Here is a 15,366-nt window from a genome sequence, read left to right as displayed (position 1 = left end):
TTACGACTGGATACGTTCGTGCGGAGCACACCAAGCTCCAGAGAGGGACCCAGGAGAATAAACGATGGAAGAAGATCGGTGACTGTCATGCACCAATCAGAATCAGTACCGAGCAGTAAGAACCACAGTACCCCCTCGAGAAAAGAGAAGTGGAAGATGGTGTGCCCGTACTGCGAGAAGGAACACTGGCTGTCACAATGTGACCTGTTCACAAAGATGAATGCAGAAGAAGTGAGTCAATGGATAAAGTCCAACAGGCGCTGTTACCGATGTGCGCGCAGTCACATGGCAGCCGAGTGCCGCCTAAAGAAGAGGTGCAGTCGGTGTGACGGAGCCCACCTAGATGTCCTACACGACAGTAACAGAAGAAAGCCTGCACCTGCACCATCGAGCAGCACAAAGGCAAGTGTCATGTACATTGACCCCGCCAGCAGCAGCGGCGCCCAAGTGCTCTTAAAGGTAGTCCGTGTAACATTGAGCTACCAAGATAAAGTCATGGACACTTACGCCGTCCTTGATGACGGGTCAGAGAAGACCCTTCTGCTCGCGTCCGCTGCGGCCCAGCTGGGACTGCGGGGGAGCGAGAACCAAATGACAATTCGGACAATAAGAAGAGATTTAAAGACGATAAAAGGCGAGAATGTCTCCTTCACTATCGCAGCAAGCGGGCAGCCAGAGAGACGGTATAGGATTACAAATGCTTTCACCAGCCAAGAAATAGGACTATCTCAGTACACCTACCCCATCGCCAAGCTGATGGATAAATATGCGCACCTGCGTCAACTACCTATCCCGCTCATAGACGGCGCCACCCCGACCCTGCTGATAGGCTCCGACCATGCAGACCTCATAGTCCCGATAGACCGGGTCCATACAGGACCCAGAGGCTGTCCTGCAGCAGTCGAGACCCGCCTAGGATGGACACTACAAGGCCCGCTCGCTAAATCTCTCAACCGAACAGCAGCCACTAGCTGCCTCCACTCCAGAGTGACAGAAGAAGACACCACTCTCCTGCAGCATGTCGAGAGGCTATGGACACTAGAGACAATGCCCTTTAAGAACGAAAAGAAAGACATTCGTTCTAAAGAAGACATTTACGCCATAAACCTCCTCGAGCAAGGGACAAAGAGAGTCACAGTCGGCGGAGTGATGAGATACGCAACTCCACTCCTGAGGCGAGAGGGAATGCCCACCTTTCACGCAAAGAAAGACGCTACGGAGCGGTATCTATTGAACACAGAGCGGCGCCTAGCCAAAGACCCCGCTCAAGAGAGTGTGTACCGCGCTGAGATTGAGAAGCTAATCACAGCGGGACACGTGACAAAGATTGACATTAAAGAGGCCGATCAGACGACCGAATCATGGTACGTGCCGCACCACAAGGTCCACCACAACGGCAAGGATCGCATTGTGTTTAACTGCAGCTACCAGATCGGATCCCAAAATCTGAATAAAGAGCTCTTGCCCGGCCCCACACTCGGCCCCTCTCTACTAGGCGTGCTACTACGCTTCCGCCAGGACAAGGTGGCTATCAGCGGGGATATCAAAGGGATGTTCCTGCAGGTGAGACTAGTGGAGGAGGACAAGCCCCTGCTGCGGTTCCTATGGAGAGAGAGGATCGGAGATGAGCACCCAGCCATCTACCAGTGGGAAGTCCTCCCCTTCGGAACCACATGCAGCCCGTGCTGTGCTACATTTGCACTACAGAAACACGTCGCAGAGGACCCAGCAGCAGATGAAGAGGTCCGACACAGTGTGAAGAACAGTTTCTACGTGGACAACTGTTTACAAAGCGTTTCGACTCAAGAAGAAGCCGAGGTTCTCCTACTCAAGCTACGCGCCTCCCTGATCAAAGGCGGCTTTGATCTCAGGCAGTGGGCCAGCAGCGACCCGCACGTATTGCGCAGCCTCTCCCCCGCGGACAAGGCTGCCAGCAGCGAGACCTGGATGGCGACCATCCCAGAAGAAGCCCAAGAAATGACACTAGGATTAGTCTGGCGCTTCAAAACAGACTCGCTCCACTATAGACACAAACCCCTGACCACGGAGCAGGGAAGGTCGACGGCGATACCGACCACCAGACGGAGTGTGTACAGAACACTCGCCAGACAATATGACCCGTTGGGATGTATTCTACCTTACACCACCAGGGCAAAGATGATTGTACGAGCACTATGGGACAAGGACCAGGGCTGGGACGACCCAATACCCGCACCCCTTGCCTCCACATGGAGAGAGTGGGAGACGGAACTCCGCTCACTCCCAGGCGTCAATATACGCCACAGCTACTTCCCACCCACAGTGAGGCCAGAGACATGCAAGATGGATCTACACGTCTTCAGTGACGCCTCCGAAGTAGCCTATGGATCGGTGGCCTACTTGCGTGCCCAAGAGAAGGGAGGAGAGATACACACTGCTTTCATCCTGGCTCGCTCAAGAATAGCCCCACGAAAGCAACAATCTATCCCGCGTCTAGAGCTCTGCGCAGCCCTAGCAGGAGCGCATCTAGCCACGTTAATCCAACGTGAACTCACCATTCCGGTGCACAGAACAATCTTGTGGTCAGATTCCACGACAGTACTCACATGGATCAAGTCTGATTCATGCAGATACAAGGTCTTCGTGGGAGTCAGAGTCACAGAGATTCAAGAGTTAACAGAAGCAGCGAGCTGGCGGTATGTGGACACCAAACACAACCCAGCTGACGTCATCACCCGGGGAATGTCCCTAGATGACCTCACCCGTCACAACATCTACAGTGACGGACCAGAGTTCCTCAAGCTCCCGGAAGAAGAGTGGCCTACGCCCACCCCACGGGAAGCGAGTAAAGAGGAGGCTGAGAACAAGAAACCTATGTTCTGTGGACTGAGCACAGTCGCCTCCACAGACCCCAACATAGATGATTGCCTCACCCTACAGAGTGCGCAACTAAAGACATTTCTGCGGCACCACCCAGAGATTCAGCCCACTGCCGACATTTCAGCAGCTGACTACGAAGAAGCAGAACTTCTTCTACTACAACGAGCCCAGAGAGACTCGTTCCCCGACGAGCTAGACTGTCTACAGGGAGGAAAGCCCGTCCCATCAGACAGCAGATTGCTCCACCTGGCACCCGAGAGCGACGCCCATAATCTCATCAGAGTGGGTGGTCGTCTGCGGAGAGCCCCCGACCTACCGGATGACGTTAAGTACCCGATAGTCTTGAACAGCCGACACAAGGTCACAGAGCTGATCATAAAGAAATACGACGAGGATGTGCACCACGCAGGAGCCGAGAGAGTCTTCGCGGAGATCAGACGTCGCTATTGGATACTTCAAGGAAGAGAAGCGGTGCGACGCTTCCAGCGAACCTGTCTAGACTGCCGAAAGTGGCGCGCGCAGCCCAGCATACCCCGGATGGCTGACCTACCCCCCTGTCGCCTCCGACTCGGCGACAAGCCATTCCACTCCACAGGCATGGACTGTTTTGGCCCGTTGTATATAAAGAAAGGAAGAGGAACCGAGAAGCGGTGGGGTATTGTATTCAAATGCATGACCACCAGAGCGATACATATCGAACTCCTTCCAACCATGAGCACAGACTCATTCCTTATGGCCTTCCGAAGATTCACATCACGGAAAGGAAAACCGTCTACATTGTTGTCTGATCACGGGACAAACTTCAAAGGCGGAGAAAGAGAGCTGAGAGAGAGCTTCCAAGCTATGGGCCCAGAACTTAAGACCCACCTCGCTCCATCCCAGATTGACTTCCAGTTTAATCCCCCGAACGCACCCCACTTCGGTGGAACCTGGGAACGAGAAGTACGTTCTATAAAGACAGCCCTGTACACCGTGCTTGGGGCCCAGACTGTAGCGGAAGAAGTCCTAATGACAGTCCTCACGGAGATCGAGGGAGTATTGAACTCCAAGCCCCTCGGCTACGTCTCCAGTGATATAGCAGATGTCGACCCAGTCACCCCCAACACACTCTTGATGGGGCGGCTGGACCCCGCGCTACCCCAGACCATGTACAGGCCTGAAGAAGCAAACGGCCGAAGAATGTGGAGGTACAGTCAAGTACTAGCTGACAAGTTTTGGAACAGCTTTCTACTCCACTACCTACCGTCTCTACAGACCCGCCAGAAGTGGGTAAAAGAGAGAGACAATTTGACAGAAGGAACAGTCGTCATGATTATCGACCAGTCACTACCCAGAGCTATGTGGCCGGCTGGCCGCGTAAGCAAAGTGATCACCGGTGCCGATGGCAAGGTCCGAGCAGCTGAGGTGCTCGTCCAAGGGCGAACTTACACACGACCCGTGGCGAGGCTAATAGAACTGCCCAGACTCCCAGACACTATCGATGACGACCATGACCCCATGACTTTGTGAGTTGACTGACCCTTACAGCGGACCTTGAGTGGTAGACAGTGCGGTTAATCTGTCTCTGCTTAGCTAATTAGGTGGGACTAATTAGGGGGCGGCTGTTGTGAAGGATCAGATTAAACCGAATATATATATTTATTTATGGATATATATTTAATAGTATTTGTATATCGTTTGATATCCCTTGTATATTCCTTGTACATATACACTGAATATCCCTTTGGTCTACTAACAGCCCATAATAGTTTCATTCTCTCATTGGACAAGAACCTGGCGCCAGCAGCCAAGCCCCTTGGTTCAAGTTCAATCGTGCCGACGAACATGTCGTTACTAGCCCGGTTCCGCGTAGGAATACGTCTGGCGAAATACGAATGGTACTATTTGTTCACAGCGCATATATATATGGCGCAAGTAAAGTAGAACTTTCTTTTAGTCCCTTAGCCCTTAGTTCTTTACCCTCCAACCTAGTGGCAAGACGTTAAGCCTCACTCACGATACACGTGTGGTGCAGTATGGTCAACTTGGCCTCAGAATGGCATTGAGACATTGTGTGGATTAATAGTTGAATTGTCATAGTTTGGCACTATACCGTCGAGTGGGACGTATTTCTATTAAGTTAATAATAGTCTATTATGTATGGTGCATCGTTCGGTTAGAGTTATAAAGTGAGCAGTACCCCCATCGTTTCCTCGCGTTATCTAGAGTCTTAACCAGGCTGGGCAGACCACGTGTGGTGCTTTCATCCGAGGAGTTCTGGGCTAGGACGAGTGGACCTGCACATTGGATTACCTTACCCGGACGACGGCGAGCCCTACACGGCTTGGATTATCTACTTGCTTTGGGTGCTTTGATTATGCCATGGATAACAGCCAACACTGGTAAGTGTTGGAACTACCCCCGAGAGGAGTCCAGGTGAGACGGCGCTCTAACCCGAGTGAGGTCGCCTCACGTCTCTTCGTTGTGGACCGGCAGCTACCGTCTACAAGAGGGCCCAACTGTATTCATCTGTGGACCAAGGTTCTGTGGGCACCGTGTTCAGCACTCTGAATTCTCCCAAGAAATCGTTGGCCAGATGGGATATCGCCAGCGGCTCTCCTAACCCCCCCCCCCCCCCCTACTGACTTACAACCAGCAGGACCCCCCTTTAGTATATCCAGCTATAATCATTTAAGTACCATCGCTATAGTTCCCTAAAGAACCAGGTTGTATACTTGCTTCCTGCGTAACCAGAGATTGGACATTCAATGTTGATTTGCCTACGAATACTCATTTGCCTTACAAGTGCATTCAAATCATAAATGTCATTAAGTGAACGTTGTATATACCCTTTGCTATATATTAAATATTCGATTTATACATTTGTGTGGACTTGGTTTCATGTTGGGAAAGTGTTCATCATATCTATATCATGTACTGTGTGGCCAGTAGTTAAAGTACATAAAGCGGTAGTGGTTTAATGATACCATACTTATCAATACAGTCAGGGAATTGTACCCCTCAGTTACAGATAGTGTGCTATATAACTTACATAGATAGTGTGCTATATAACTTACATAGATAGTGTGCCCTGGGGAGCCTGGTATGCTTGAACCAGGTCTGGAACAAATACTCTCGGATGACGACCTTGACGGCTGTGAGGAGAGACATAGCAAGCTGTTATTAAAGCGACATATTTTAGTCCTTTTCAACAAGTTCATATAGGTCTGCGAGGTCCCATAGACATGTCTCTGGAAAAAACCCACTCAGACTATACATTCTAGCAGCCTCTATACCTATCGGTTTCAGAGCAGGACATGTTCTGAGTATATGATGTTATAGATGACACTGAGAGACACCCAGGAGAATGTTCTGAGTATATGATGGTATAGATGACACTGAGAGACACCCAGGAGAATGTTCTGAGTATATGATGGTATAGATGACACTGAGAGACACCCAGGAGAATGTTCTGAGTATATGATGGTATAGATCAGTGGTTCCCAAAGTCGGGGTCGCGACCCAAAAGTGGGCCGCGAGCAGCCACGGATGGGCCGCGGATGATTTAAAAAAAATAAAAAAAAATAAAAATAAAACATTTTTTTTATTTTTTTATTTTTTTATTTTTTATTTTTTTATTTTTATTTTTTTTGTCAGGTCACTGAACTTAGAAGCAGGCCAGGACAGTGTTTCTAGTTGTATTCTAAAATTCTATTCTATTGTATTCTAAAATGTGACTATATGGTTTTATATTAACTTAATAAATAAACAAAAACGAAAAATCTACTTATTTCAACGAACATTTCAAACTAAATAACAGATTATGCACATAAAACACTGAAAACAACCGAAGCAACAATAGTATTTTAATGAGGCTATTATTATTATCATTATTATTTTGCAACAAGTTAGCCCTCTCATAAATAGCACATATAAATGAATAACTAACTTGAACTAACTTAATAGGATTGAAGTGATATTTGGCTTAAAAAATCGGTCACCTGACAAAAAAGAAAAAAAAAAAAAGCCAGACGATGTGCATTGGGCCGCGGCTCTCTGACGCCTTATTTTCTGGGCCCCGGCCTGAAAAGTTTGGGAACCCCTGGTATAGATGACACTGAGAGACACCCAGGAGAATGTTCTGAGTATATGATGGTATAGATGACACTGAGAGACACCCAGGAGAATGTTCTGAGTATATGATGGTATAGATGACACTGAGAGACACCCAGGAGAATGTTCTGAGTATATGATGGTATAGATGACACTGAGAGACACCCAGGAGAATGTTCTGAGTATATGATGGTAAAGATGACACTGAGAGACACCCAGGAGAATGTTCTGAGTATATGATGGTAAAGATGACACTGAGAGACACCCAGGAGAATGTTCTGAGTATATGATGGTAAAGATGACACTGAGAGACACCCAGGAGAATGTTCTGAGTATATGATGTTATAGATGCCACTGAGAGACACCCAGGCGAATGTTCTGAGTATATGATGGTATAGATGACACTGAGAGACACCCAGGCGAATGTTCTGAGTATATGATGTTATAGATGCCACTGAGAGACACCCAGGCGAATGTTCTGAGTATATGATGTTATAGATGCCACTGAGAGACACCCAGGCGAATGTTCTGAGTATATGATGGTATAGATGACACTGAGAGACACCCAGGAGAATGTTCTGAGTATATGATGGTAAAGATGACACTGAGAGACACCCAGGAGAATGTTCTGAGTATATGGGTACATTTTCTGTTTCAGAACTGAGATCACTACTATAGTTGGGCATAAAAACTCAAACATTCAGAGGCTACTGAGTCACAGGTTCATCAGAGGCTTGACTCTTTTGTCCCAATCAAATCTCTACAAAGAAGGCACTACAGGTTCTCTCCAGTAGATGGCAGCACACAGTGTATCTAATCATGTCCAATCATGTATGTGGTGGAACACGGGACGATGCCGTTTCACAGTAGTGAAGACAGTACCTGCCTTTCTGTTTTTTGGAGGAGTAAGAGGGAGAGAGACAACAACAGCTGTTGGGGGGGGGGGGGCAGGACCTCTCCATCTGACTCACAGACTAAATATATACACAGCCCATACAGTATATGCAGAATAATATATACACCGCCCATATATACAGCCCAAATATATACACAGCCCATATATACAGCCCAAATATATACAGCCCAAATATATACACAGCCCATATAAAGTATACAGCCCATATATATACAGCCCAAATATGTACACAGTTCATATATACAGCCGACATATATACACAGCCCATATATATACAGACCATACATACATTCCATATATACAGCCCATATATATATACTGGCAATATATACACAGCCCATATATATACAGGCCAAATATATAATACCTATATATATACACAGTCCAAACAAACAGGGACGTGCACAGGACTTTAGAGGGGCAGGTGCTCAAAGGCTGAAAAGGGCACTGGGCCTGTGTGCATGTGAAGCAAGTGCGCGAAGAGCGCAAGCCCGATTTTTGGGGGCCCTTGTTGGGCGGGGGGGCCCCCTTTTTATGCTTTTTGGGGGGGTTTTGGTGATCAAATATTGAATATTGAACTATAATAATCAGTGCAGGAGCTCACTTATCCGTGAAAGACACTTTTATCACTGACTTAAAAGGCCCATATATCTCCATATATGCTCAACAGTAAGAGAAAGAAAGGGCACTTTTTTATGAGGCACAAAAGGGCAGGTGCTCGAGCACCCTTTGAGGCACGTGCCTGAAAACAAACATACACTGGCTATATATACAGCCCATATATACAGAGTCCAAACAAACATACACTGGGTATATTATATACAGCCCATATATACGCAGTCCAAACAAACATACACTGGGTATATATTAGGGCTGACCCCCATTAGTCAAATAGTCGACTAATCGATCGAAAGGAGCCGTAGTCGACTGCCAACTTCTTAGTCGAATGCAAAAAAAAAAAAATATATATATATATATATATATATATATATTATAATAAAATATAAAAATAAAATTATCATTCTTTCCAAAAGCAAAGAGGCCTAGAAGCGTGGCTAACACTAATGGCATGCATACCAGAGGCTAACTGCCTAAGAAAACAGGCACAGAGGCACTGAAAGAGGATTTCACCCATCTAATGAACACACTAGACTAGACAAATATCAAGATGTATCCATCAGTGGACCAATTGCATGCTTTCGCAGAGAACAAGAAGCCTTTCGGCAACTCCTTCAGACATTAAGCACCCCCACAGCCCAAATGGAATGATAAAAACAAAAACTAAAAATTATACTTTTTTTTTATATAGTCGACTAATAGTCGACTATTGGCTAATTTCGTCGACTACAAGTCGACTATACAAATCCTTAGGACAGCCCATATACAGCCCAAACAAACAGGCCATTACCATCATCCTGTATATTACGTATCTAGCAGTTAAAGTCTTTGTTCACTTGGCTCCATCTGCTCCTCTGTTTAAAAAACTCAACATACAGTCTGTTTATAATATCAATATAGTCCAGACCTGCTCATTCATCGACAAATCCACCTGCTTTTTCAATATGCTATGCTTTGTATATCAGTCCTGTAGGGTTTTCTTCCTCAGCTGCACACATCTTTCTTTGTTATTGTTTAATTTTGTACTTTTGCTTTCGCAAATAAATAAAACAAAACAAAAAGTTCCTACCCTGTCCCCATGTCTCTCTTCTGTCCTGGTGGTGTTCTTACAGCCAGGATGCCACACGGTCGATCCTGAAGAGAGAGAGAGAGAGAGAGAGAGAGAGAGAGAGAGAGAGAGAGAGAGAGAGAGAGAGAGAGAGAGAGAGAGAGAGATGGTGTTAATCCAAGGCTAAATGTCTCTATCTAGATGTCTCTGTCTCTGTGTCTAGATGTCTCTGTGTCTAGATGTCTCTGTGTCAACATGTCTCTGTGTCTAGATGTCTCTGTGTCTAGATGTCTCTGTGTCAACATGTCTCTGTGTCTAGATGTCTCTGTGTCTAGATGTCTCTGTGTCAACATGTCTCTGTGTCTAGATGTCTGTCTCTAGATGTCTCTGTCTCTAGATGTCTCTGTGTCTAGATGTCTCTGTCTCTAGATGTCTCTGTCTCTAGATGTCTCTGTGTCTAGATGTCTCTGTGTCTAGATGTCTCTGTCTCTAGATGTCTCTGTCTCTAGATGTCTCTGTGTCTAGATGTCTCTGTGTCTAGATGTCTCTGTGTCAACATGTCTCTGTGTCTAGATGTCTCTGTGTCTAGATGTCTCTGTGTCTAGATGTCTGTCTCTAGATGTCTCTGTCTCTAGATGTCTCTGTGTCTAGATGTCTGTCTCTAGATGTCTCTGTCTCTAGATGTCTCTGTGTCTAGATGTCTCTGTCTCTAGATGTCTCTGTGTCTAGATGTCTCTGTGTCTAGATGTCTCTGTGTCTAGATGTCTCTCTAGATGTCTCTGTGTCTAGATGTCTCTGTGTCTAGATGTCTCGCTAGATGTCTCTGTATCTAGATGTCTCTGTGTCTAGATGTCTCTCTAGATGTCTCTCTGTCTAGATGTCTCTCTAGATGTCTCTGTGTCTAGATGTCTCTCTGTCTAGATGTCTCTCTAGATGTCTCTCTAGATGTCTCTCTCTAGATGTCTCTCTGTCTAGATGTCTCTCTAGGTGTCTCTCTCTAGGTGTCTCTCTCTAGATGTCTCTCTCTAGATGTCTCTCTCTAGATGTCTCTCTCTAGATGTCTCTCTAGATGTTTCTCTAGATGAGTCTCTCTAGATGTCTCTCTCTAGATGTCTCTCTCTAGATGTTTCTCTAGACGAGTCTCTCTAAATGTCTCTCTCTAAATGTCTCTCTCTAGATGTCTCTCTCTAAATGTCTCTCTCTAGATGTCTCTCTCTAGATGTCTCTCTAGATGTCTTTCTCTAGATGTCTCTAGATGTCTCTCTAGATGTCTCTCTCTAGATGTTTCTCTAGACAAGTCTCTCTAAATGTCTCTCTCTAAATGTCTCTCTCTAGATGTCTCTCTCTAGATGTCTCTCTCTAGATGTCTCTCACTAGATGTCTCTCTAGATGTCTCTCTCTAGATGTCTCTCTCTATATGTCTCTCTCTAAATGTCTCTCTCTAAATGTCTCTCTCTAGATGTCTCTCTCTAAATGTCTCTCTCTAGATGTCTCTCTCTAGATGTCTCTCTCTAAATGTCTCTCTCTAGATGTCTCTCTCTAGATGTCTCTCTCTAAATGTCTCTCTCTAGATGTCTCTCTCTAGATGTCTCTCTCTAGATGTCTCTCTCTAAATGTCTCTCTCTAGATGTCTCTCTCTAAGTGTCTCTCTCTAGATGTCTCTCTAAATGTCTCTATCTAGGTGTTTCTCTCTAGATGTCTCTCTCTAGATGTCTCTCTAGATGTCTCTCTCTAAATGTCTCTCTCTAAATGTCTCTCTCTAGATGTCTCTCTAGATGTCTCTCTCTAGATGTCTCTCTCTAAATGTCTCTCTCTAGACATGTCTCTCTAAATGTCTCTCTCTAGATGTCTCTCTAGATGTCTCTCTAGATGTCTCTCTCTAAATGTCTCTCTCTAGGTGTCTCTCTCTAAATGTCTCTCTCTAGATGTCTCTCTAGATGTCTCTCTCTAAATGTCTCTCTCTAAATGTCTCTCTCTAGATGTCTCTCTCTAGATGTCTCTCTCTAAATGTCTCTCTCTAAATGTCTCTCTCTAGATGTCTCTCTAGATGTCTCTCTCTAAATGTCTCTGTCTAAATGTCTCTCTCTAGATGTCTCTCTAGATGTCTCTCTCTAAATGTCTCTCTCTAAATGTCTCTCTCTAGATGTCTCTCTCTAGATGTCTCTCTCTAAATGTCTCTCTCTAAATGTCTCTCTCTAGATGTCTCTCTAAATGTCTCTCTCTAGATGTCTCTCTCTAGATGTCTCTCTCTAGATGTCTCTCTAAATGTCTCTCTCTAGACATGTCTCTCTAAATGTCTCTCTCTAGATGTCTCTCTAGATGTCTCTCTCTAAATGTCTCTCTCTAAATGTCTCTCTCTAGATGTCTCTCTAGATGTCTCTCTAGATGTCTCTCTCTAGATGTCTCTCTATAGATGTCTCTCTCTAAATGTCTCTCTCTAGACATGTCTCTCTAAATGTCTCTCTCTAGATGTCTCTCTAGATGTCTCTTTCTAGATGTCTCTCTAGATGTCTCTCTAGATGTCTCTCTCTAAATGTCTCTCTAGATGTCTCTCTAGATGTTTCTCTAGACGAGTCTCTCTAGATGTCTCTCTCTAAATGTCTCTCTCTAAATGTCTCTCTCTAGATGTCTCTCTCTAGATGTCTCTCTCTAGATGTGTCTCTCTAGATGTCTCTCTAGATGTCTCTCTATGTCTCTCTAGATGTCTCTCTCTAGATGTCTCTCTCTAGATGTCTCTCTCTAGATGTCTCTCTCTAGATGTCTCTCTAGGTGTCTCTCTAGATGTCTCTCTCTAGATGTCTCTCTAGATGTCTCTCTATATGTCTCTCTAGATGTCTCTCTCTAGATGTCTCTCTCTAGATGTCTCTCTCTAGATGTCTCTCTAGATGTCTCTCTCTAGATGTCTCTCTAGGTGTCTCTCTAGATGTCTCTCTAGATGTCTCTCTCTAGATGTCTCTCTCTAGATGTCTCTCTCTAGATGTCTCTCTCTAGATGTCTCTCTAGATGTCTCTCTCTAGATGTCTCTCTCTAGATGTCTCTCTAGATGTCTCTCTCTAGATGTCTCCCTCTAGATGTCTCTCTCTAGATGTCTCTCTCTCTAGATGTCTCTCTCTAGATGTCTCTCTCTAAATGTCTCTCTCTAGATGTCTCTCTCTAGATGTCTCTCTCTAGGTGTCTCTCTCTAGATGTCTCTCTCTAGATGTCTCTCTCTCTAGATGTCTCTCTCTAGATGTCTCTCTCTAGATGTCTCTCTAAATGTCTCTCTCTAGATGTCTCTCTCTAGGTGTCTCTCTCTAGATGTCTCTCTCTAGATGTCTCTCTCTCTAGATGTCTCTCTCTAGATGTCTCTCTCTAGATGTCTCTCTAAATGTCTCTCTCTAGATGTCTCTCTCTAGATGTCTCTCTCTATATGTCTCTCTCTAGATGTCTCTCTCTAGATGTCTCTCTCTAAATGTCTCTCTCTAGATGTCTCTCTATAGATGTCTCTCTAGATGTCTCTCTATAGATGTCTCTCTAGATGTCTCTCTCTAGATGTCTCTCTCTAGATGTCTCTCTATAGATGTCTCTCTAGATGTCTCTCTATAGATGTCTCTCTAGATGTCTCTCTCTAGATGTCTCTCTCTAGATGTCTCTCTCTAAATGTCTCCCTCTATATGTCTCTCTCTAGATGTCTCTCTCTAGATGTCTCTCTATAGATGTCTCTCTAAATGTCTCCCTCTATATGTCTCTCTCTAGATGTCTCTCTCTAGATGTCTCTCTATAGATGTCTCTCTAAATGTCTCTCTCTAAATGTCTCTCTCTAGATGTCTCTCTAGATGTCTCTCTCTAGATGTCTCTCTATAGATGTCTCTCTAAATGTCTCTCTCTAGATGTCTCTCTCTAGATGTCTCTCTCTAGATGTCTCTATATAGATGTCTCTCTCTAGATGTCTCTCTAGATGTCTCTCTCTAGATGTCTCTCTCTAGATGTCTCTCTATAGATGTCTCTCTAGATGTCTCTCTCTAGATGTCTCTCTCTAGATGTCTCTCTCTAGATGTCTCTCTCTATATGTCTCTCTCTAGATGTCTCTCTCTAGATGTCTCTCTCTATATGTCTCTCTCTAGATGTCTCTCTAAATGTCTCTCTCTAGATGTCTCTCTCTAGATGTCTCTCTATAGATGTCTCTCTAGATGTCTCTCTCTAGATGTCTCTCTCTAGATGTCTCTCTCTAGGTGTCTCTCTCTAGATGTCTCTCTAGGTGTCTCTCTCACCTTGCAGGTACATCTCTTCTCCTTCAGTAAACATCTGGTTGCATCTGCTGCATCGTGCACAGCTGGGGTGGTAATGCTTGTCCCCCGCCTGCAAGACATGACATGTGACCACGTGAACTTCTGAGATAGATAGATAGATAGATAGATAGATAGATAGATAGATAGATAGATAGATAGATAGATAGATAGATAGATAGATAGAGAGATAGAGAGATAGAGAGATAGATAGATAGATAGATAGATAGATAGATAGATAGATAGATAGATAGATAGATAGATAGATAGATAGATAGATAGATAGATAGATAGATAGATAGATAGATAGATAGATAGATAGATAGATAGATAGCGCAGACAGAGTCGTGTTCCGATGCAAAAACAAACGTATTTTATTACGCACTCTACTGTCGCACAAACAACACTTCCATTCATCTTTCACTCGTCTCTCTTTAACTACGTCATCCCCCGCTAAGGGTCACGGGAGATGTAGTAAACACCACAATAGGCTAGAATGCCGTGAATTATGTCCCAGTAGCCACTACAGTATTATACTAAATTATGTTATATCAAGTAAAATTTATGGAAGAAAAAATGTAAATGTAAGGGGGTAGGGATCAATCAAGCTTAGCTTCCCTCTACTCTTTTTTTGAACATGTCAATTAACTAACTACATTGCTCTTGACTTTTTGTTTATCATTTATTTTTCATTATGATTGTTCTGTTTGACAGAGCTTGATATTGTGATTTGTTTGGAGGAATGTGGAGAATACATGTTCAAAAATAAACGTTTTCATTCATTCATTCATAGATATATATAAGATTATTCTAGATTTATTCTAGATTTGATTCTAGATTAATTCAATATTTTATTCTAAATTGATTCTAAATGTATTCTAGATTTGATTCTAAATTTATTCTAGAATGATTCTGATGTCACACTGAATGACTGCATCATATGTCACTCTACTCATTCATCTACTCATATTCATATACATTCATATACACATCAATTTGCATGGCATTCTTTTCCATATTCAAAATGTCCAGTATTTGTATAATATACAAACAGTATTTACCCCCTACATTCTTGATGTTAATTTCCTGATGTTATGTGAATGGTGTATACATGGTTGTACATGTTTGTACTGGGGACCTCCCATTGTGAGTGTTTTGTTTGTTAAGACTATTAAAATGTTTTGAGTTTAATTAACAAATAATTTTTATTGATGCACTCACAGGCTAGGGGGATATCACACCATTCTCTCTCTCTCTCTCTCTCTCTCTCTCTCTCTCTCTCTCTCTCTCTCTCTCTCTGACCAGTGGGTGTGTCAGACGTCACATGAGCGTGTGAAGGCGTTAGTCTTTTCTGATCCACAGGCTGTACGCTGAGGGATGGTTTTCCTATTGTCACAAAGAACTAGCTTAGTGTGAGCCAGGCTGAGCAGCTGAGACATTATCTACATTATAATCATAACTCCATGACTGATTGGATTGTTGTCATGACAACTGACAGACTGACAAGCCAGCGCCACTGTGTCACTGTCACCAGGAATGAGAGATAAGAGAGCGGGGGGGATAGAGGG

At 44.3% G+C, this 15,366-nt stretch overlaps 1 protein-coding gene across 3 annotated transcripts in view; it reads right to left on the bottom strand.

The window, feature by feature from the left end:
• LOC311234212 (actin-binding LIM protein 1-like) overlaps positions 1-15,366 on the bottom strand; it is a 283,408-nt gene that overhangs the window by 64,132 nt on the left and 203,910 nt on the right. For all 3 annotated transcript variants that reach the window (XM_084321336.1, XM_084321334.1, XM_084321335.1), the window contains exons 7-9: positions 13,784-13,871; positions 9,555-9,619; positions 5,916-5,993 (exon numbers count right to left, since the gene is read on the bottom strand). In XM_084321336.1, the coding sequence (XP_084177462.1) occupies positions 5,916-5,993; positions 9,555-9,619; positions 13,784-13,871 (231 nt within the window). The remainder of the gene's footprint in view (positions 1-5,915; positions 5,994-9,554; positions 9,620-13,783; positions 13,872-15,366) is intronic.

Source organism: Notolepis coatsorum (assembly GCF_963971535.1).
Source record: "Notolepis coatsorum genome assembly, chromosome: 9".
NCBI classification, from domain to species: domain Eukaryota; kingdom Metazoa; phylum Chordata; class Actinopteri; order Aulopiformes; family Paralepididae; genus Notolepis; species Notolepis coatsorum.
The sequence above is the reverse complement of the archived record's forward strand: the minus strand, read 5'-3'. Positions and strand labels throughout refer to the sequence as shown.